The sequence below is a fragment of the Jaculus jaculus genome, chromosome 20 (genome assembly GCF_020740685.1).
Source record: "Jaculus jaculus isolate mJacJac1 chromosome 20, mJacJac1.mat.Y.cur, whole genome shotgun sequence".
Lineage (NCBI taxonomy): Eukaryota > Metazoa > Chordata > Mammalia > Rodentia > Dipodidae > Jaculus > Jaculus jaculus.
Genome location: NC_059121.1, coordinates 12,280,206 through 12,286,772, shown reverse-complemented (window position 1 = coordinate 12,286,772; position 6,567 = coordinate 12,280,206). Strand labels below are relative to the sequence as shown.

General features: G+C 36.7%; 1 protein-coding gene across 1 annotated transcript in view; it reads right to left on the bottom strand.

The window, feature by feature from the left end:
- Positions 1-3,030: 3,030 nt before the first annotated feature.
- The window catches only part of Trim23 (tripartite motif containing 23), a 28,794-nt gene continuing 25,257 nt past the window's right edge, over positions 3,031-6,567 (bottom strand). The window contains exon 11 of the mRNA XM_004671198.2: positions 3,031-4,718. Coding sequence (XP_004671255.1) covers positions 4,539-4,718 — 180 coding nt within the window. The 3' untranslated portion in view covers positions 3,031-4,538. The remainder of the gene's footprint in view (positions 4,719-6,567) is intronic.

The window sequence follows — 6,567 nt, the reverse complement described above, 5'->3', positions numbered from 1 at the left end:
TTTTCCCCCTAATGTAGCTGAGTAAGTTTTTGTCATTAAGTTTTGTCTTATTTCAATAAATATAGCATTAAGTATACATAAAAGAGTAAAAATTTACTATTCAACAACTAAAATTAGGAGAAACTGGAGCAGTAAGCTATGCTTATTGGTGCATATCTATAATCCTAGTACTTGGATTCAGGGGTTCAAGGCCAGCCTGACTACGTAAGACTGTCTGGGCAAAACAAATCCAAAGAAATGTAAAGTGAAAACACTAGTTCACAGTTTTTCTTGAAATCATTCTTCACTTTCCTATAGCTCATTAATAACTGCTTCTAGACACTTTCAGAGCTTATAGGAAGCACATGCTCAACAGAGGTGCTTGAGAAATTCCTATTTTGTAATGCATCAGTAGTAGTTTTGTTATATTCAATTTGTACAATGTCCTACACTATGAAAAAAATTATGCCAAACTGTGCTTTAAAAAGGAGTTTGTGGGCTGGAGAGGTGGCTCAACAGTTAAAGGTACTTGCTTGCAAAGCCTGATGGCTCAGGGTTCAATTTGCTGGTACCCATGTAAATCCAGATGCCCAAAGTGGCACATGGGTCTGAAGTTTGTTTGCAGTGGTAGGAGGCCCTGGCATGTCTATACTCTTTCTCTGCCTGTCTTTCAAATTAATAAATTTATTTATTTATTTATTTGAGAGTGACAAAGAGAATGGGTGTACCAGTGTGAGACCAAATATAACCATTTTTTAAAAAGGCCCAGGCTTGACTCAGAGCACTAGCTGGCCAATGTGCTGACCTTTTGCTTCTGTAAACTTTGCTTAATTGCTGCCTTAACCCCTAACGTTTCTGAGGAATCTCCACTTCAAGGACATTGCAGAAACACTCCACTGTGGGGGGCCCTCTGGCCTCCAACCACCTGCTTGGATAAGAAACTGAGGAATCTCCACTTCAAGGACAATGGAGATGACTTCATCTGCCTGGAGTGCCCCTAGCTCCTGCCCCCAACTTTGCCCGCGGAAACCCCAAGCCAATCAGAACTGTTTAAATCAACCAATCATGTATCTATCCCCTACTTCTTTGTTCGAATTCCTATATGAACCCCTTTCCCCAAAAGAAAGGGGCTCTCTCCCTCACTACTGCTGTGCCAGACTGTGGGGATGAAGCCCAAGCCTAGGCTTGCAATAAAGAAACCTGTTGCTTTTGCATTCAAGTGTCTCGGCTTCTGTGGAGATTCTCTGGGTGACTCCTGGGTGACCTGGAGACTTGGCTCCTGGTCTTGGCACAACACCAGGGCCTCCAGCCACTGCAAACCAACTCCAGACGAGTGCGCCCCTTGTGCATCTGGCTTACATGGGTCCAATGGAGTTCTTAGGCTTTACAGGCAAGCACCTACCACTAAGCCATCTCTCCAGCCCATCAAATCAATAATTTTTTAAAAGGAATTTATGCCTTCCTTTTTAAAAAAGCTTAAATTTAGTCCTTTATTGAGTTTTAACTAGTATTTACCTTTCCTTTCTGATTTCAGATTTTAGACTTATCTAGCCTAGCTTTATTCATTTTTAAAGACTTAGTGTAAATTTTTGGACATACTGCCATCAAGTGGTAATGGTGACTTACTCTTCATAGTTGAAAATCTTATTTGACTAATGAAGTTAGATTTCATGCCAAAAATTCTATTTCTTTGTAAGCTTAAAACCTGAAAGCATACTGCTGTGTTGTTCTTTAAGCATGTTGGAATTATTATTAAGATAAGTCTTCTTCCGGCATTCTTTTATGTAAATGTACAGCATTATTTCCTCTTACCAGCTTATAAGCTGAGACCTCTCACAGTGTTAAACAATTAGCATTATTCAGAGGCACGGTCAAATTTTTCAAGTTTCCTTTTCTTTCATTCTTTTCCTGGCGATCAAACCCAGGGCCTTGCTAAGCATGTCCTCTAGCACTGAGCTATAATACACCCAGCCCATCAAATCATTTTTCAAAATAGTCCATAAAATACTTTATTCTTACATGAAACAAGGTTAAAATAACTTAAAAAGCAATAAAAACCAAAGTGTCAGTTTGTTCCTAATAAAATGTAGCCCTTTGTTCAGAACATTTTATTTGTTTAAATGTGACTTTTATTTCAAGTACAGAGTAGGTAGGTTATGTCTAAATCTCTATTATCAAATACAGTACATCTCCAGCTCTATAGAGAAGTCAGTCCCATAGCATGGGTTTTTCAATGCTGGTTTCAAAGCCATGATTTCACGCGTACTAGGCAAGCATTTCTAGTAATAGAAATAGACATGTTGATCATTAGCAATGATGCTAAATGTACGGTGAAAGAAACAGGCTTTCTAGAATAATAGGACTTGTTTATAATTTTAACATTTATTGCTTTTTATACTGATCATATATGTAAGTGCAAATAATGGCTTCCGGTAGTTCTAAAGTACTCCTGAATTACAGACCAGGGCTATACATTAACAAACCTGCTTTACATAATCCACACAGTAGTATCTAGACATACTATAGAAATTAAGAGCAAAAGGTCCTAATATACTGCACTTAAAATATTTTTTCAGTTTTTCAAGGTAGGGTTTCACTGTGTTCCAGGCTGACCTGGAATTTGCTATGTAGTCTCAGGGTGGCCTCGAACTCATGGTGATCCTCCTGCCTCTGCCTCCCGAGTGCTGGGATTAAAGGCGTGTGCCACTATGCCCGGCTTGCATTTTTCATTCTTAAATTTGACATTTCCCAAAGGAAGCTAGCACACTCCTAGCAAATGATTAGTCAAAGATTAAAACTATGAACAGGGATAGGAGTCTAAAGAAAAACAGTTCTTTAAGAAAAAGCACATGCCAACACTACAGTGTATGCACATTATGATCAGACCCAGGCACAACTTTAAAATTATGTTTGGTTATATGCTAAGAATATGAACTACAGAGTGATGCAAAATTAGTGAAATAATAAAGTTAACAGCTTACAAGGAAAGCAAGTTCACATGTTAGTGCTAAACTTTTTTCAGTTACCTAGTCAAGAAGATAGTTCAAGGACTCACAAGCAAATGCAATACCTTTATTTTTCACAGTTACTGAAATCAAATATTAAATAATTTAATTCCAAAGTATTACTTATGGACTCAAACTACTTGTAACAGCATGACCTTCAATTTGAAAAAGATGAAATATTTTATTTATTTATTTACATATTGCCCATTACACAGATGGGACTTTCTAAAAGTTTTGTTATTTAAAAAAACAAAAGAACATTTGAAAAGCTTGAACCAGACAGTGCCATTTACAAATTAATCACATCTTGTCACCAGACATCATTGTCTGTGTACCAATAGAACTAATAAGATTTAAGTCTCAGCTTCATTCTAAAGTAGAGCATTGAAAGCAAACAGAAAACCTAGCTATTTAAATATAATAAATGGTGTTTCTACACTAAGAGTATCCTTTATAAACAAGAAACAGTAAAGAAATTTTATAACCTTTACTCATAATACTGCACAATACATGTAAACTTTTTGAATATTTCTTTTTCTTTAGATATATTCTTCCTATTTACTGAAGACTTGCCATAAAGTGTCTTGATCATCATGTTTTATGGTCAAGCACTAATCATGAGAAATGTTTTTGAATAATAAACTGGCATTCCCCCATTGTTTGAGTAACTTTTCCTAAAGTAAAGGTATTTTCTATTCAGGTCTCTTAAGTGTTTATGGAGAACTGACCTCATTCTTCATGTGACTGTACATTTCACAAACAGTCTTCTTCACAAAAGATCTATTATTAGAAAGAAATATAAGTGTGTTGAAAAACAGAAGGACCAACATAGGGCTCTGACCAAGGAGATCAACCATGGTCCAGTCCTGTGGTTCTTTCATAAGTAAAGCTAAAATAGCTTTCACAGCTTTTTTATTCTTCGGTTTAACATTAATCTGATGATCAGGCTTAGTTATATTTCATTTTCCATGTGTTTTATGGAAAATGCTTGAGGAGAAAATTTTAATAAAACTGTATAAAATATTAATTTTCTCTAGTATAGTTCTCAGCATTAAAAGTATTGTTATATAGAACATGAAAGTAAAATAATCCTATTACCCAAAGCATCTTAGATTCTATTATACAAGTGCCATGTCGACTGCCTAGCAATGCCAAAATTTAGTGAGAAGGCAGGTGAAAGAAGCTCTACTTCCCTCCTTTCACAGGGGCTCCACTGGCTACTTTTTCACCAGAAGAAGTAACCTTCATGTACACTTTTCTTCAGTGACAATGTCTTCCCGATGTAGGGTCCTATGTGATCTGAAAACCTTTAATACCTAATGTATTTCTTGAGAAAATTCATATCAAAGACACCTTTATTTAGACCAACCTAATGTGCTCATTAAATCTTAACAGGGAATAATTTTTAAAAGCAATGACATATTTAAGTTTCCATCCCAAGATTCTTATATATACATCCTAAATTAACTATCATATTTGATATAGAATTTCTTAAAATGTATTATGTGCAAAGTGACTTTTAACTACCAGGTTGACACAAATGCTGCATTAAAGTTAAGCAACATCCAATACTCCAGCAGCTACAAGTTGCCGGGAGAGCCAGTCCAGTCCTTCATAGAGCCCCATACCACTTCGAGCATCACAGCCCTGGATGTACCAACTTCGGCCACAGCAGAGTTTATGGAGACTCAGGAGTTCTGTGATTTCTTCTACTGACAATGCTCCAGCAACATCCTGAAGGACATACACACGGAATGTTATTCCTCCCTCCAAGGCATCATTTTTCATATTTACATAGGCTGGTAATATTGTAATCAAAGCCTAATTAAATGTTATAACCTAAATCCATCCTTCAATAATTATCCTAGGATTAAAAGAAAAAAGTTCTGGTTAATAGAACTGCTCTGAGTGTATGTATATTTTGTAGGGTAGGTAACGTTATGATGAAATCATTGAAGACTGCAACCTAATCGAGATACACTGCTTAAGTCATTACAAGGCATCGGCTTCCCCTTCCCCCAATAAATATATACAATAAAAGGGGCTTATGTAATGATTTCACTACATTCTCTCCCAACACCCTTTGCTCCTATTTCCCCAGATCAACAACTAGTAACAGCTTCTTACATATTTTGCCAGGAAGTTTCCATGTACAATCAAAGCACAAAAAATAACTTAATAAATTCTGTAACTTACAGGTTTTATCCCAGGCAAGGACATGCAAATTTCCTGTATTATTTTGAAAATCAACACCACATTCCATTGTGTGGATGCAACACCGTTTATTTAAGCAGTCAGATAGTGTTTCCTTATGGAAGGCATGTGCTTATGAGCTATTACAAATCCACATATATGGCTGGCTAGCCCTATATGTCCATGGTTTCTGCATCCAGGGAAACCAACTAGTAGTAGATTAAAATTTTTCAGATTGTATTACATTCCCACTCTGAACACTCCTTGTCCCACTTCCCAGGAGCAACAACCAGTAGTAACTTCTCACTGAACATGTGGAGACTTAACTGGTCTGAGGGTTGAATTAGTATCTACTAGAAAAGCATCTGTGTTGCACTGGTGTTATAAACAATCTACAGATGATTTCAAGTATATAGGAAGATGTGTGTAGGTTATGTATGAACACTAGATTTTATTAAAAGGACTTAAGCATCCAAAGCCTCATATATGAAAGGCATCCTGGAACCAACAGGTCATGGATATGAGGAATCAACTGCATACTCGTACACATTCAAGCTTGTATACCTTTATATTATCTGTAGAATGACAGGATGTCTGACTGTAGAACTTCAATGTAAAAGTGTATATACAATGTAAACCCTTGACATACTACCAAATTGTCCTGTAAAATAAAACTGTAAGTATAGCATTAACAGGGCATAAGTCTCTGAGAATCATAAATAATTGCATCTGTGTATGCGTGTGTGCACACTAGCATATGTGTGAAAGCTAAAAGACTATCTCAGATGCAGGTCCACTTGGAACTCATGATAGGTCAGACTGGCTGAACAGTGAGCACCAGAGATCAGCCTGTTTCCAATCTCCCTAGCACTGGCATTACCAGCCTCCACCTCCACTCTTGGATTGTTTTGTTTTTTAACATGGGAACAGAGGGCTAGAACTCAAGTTGCTTGTAAAGCAAGCAATGCCAACTAAGCTATCTCTCTGATAGGTTTCTTTGCATATCTTGTATTGCAACTAAGGGTAAATAGGTGAGTTCTTAAGTTTGTTTTTCTGTGGGTTTTTCCTTTCCTTTAGGTAAGGGGAATTTTCTTTACTTATCATCAAACTCTCCTATGACATCTATTCAACTTCCACTCTACGTGTGAAAAGTGCTGTCATCCTCCTAGAGGCTTCGGCTCAAGGTATAGGGATGAGGCCATTCCCACCAATCTACAGCCTCTCCATTTTATCACTAAATTCTAACTGCACCTTTACAAAAATTCTTTTATCTCCTTCTAACTCACAGTCTTAACTCTCATTTGAATTGTCTCAGAAGTGTATTACATTTCTCTGTCCTTACTTACTGGTTTTAATTCATTCATTCATTCTACATTCTTCTCGTAGAATT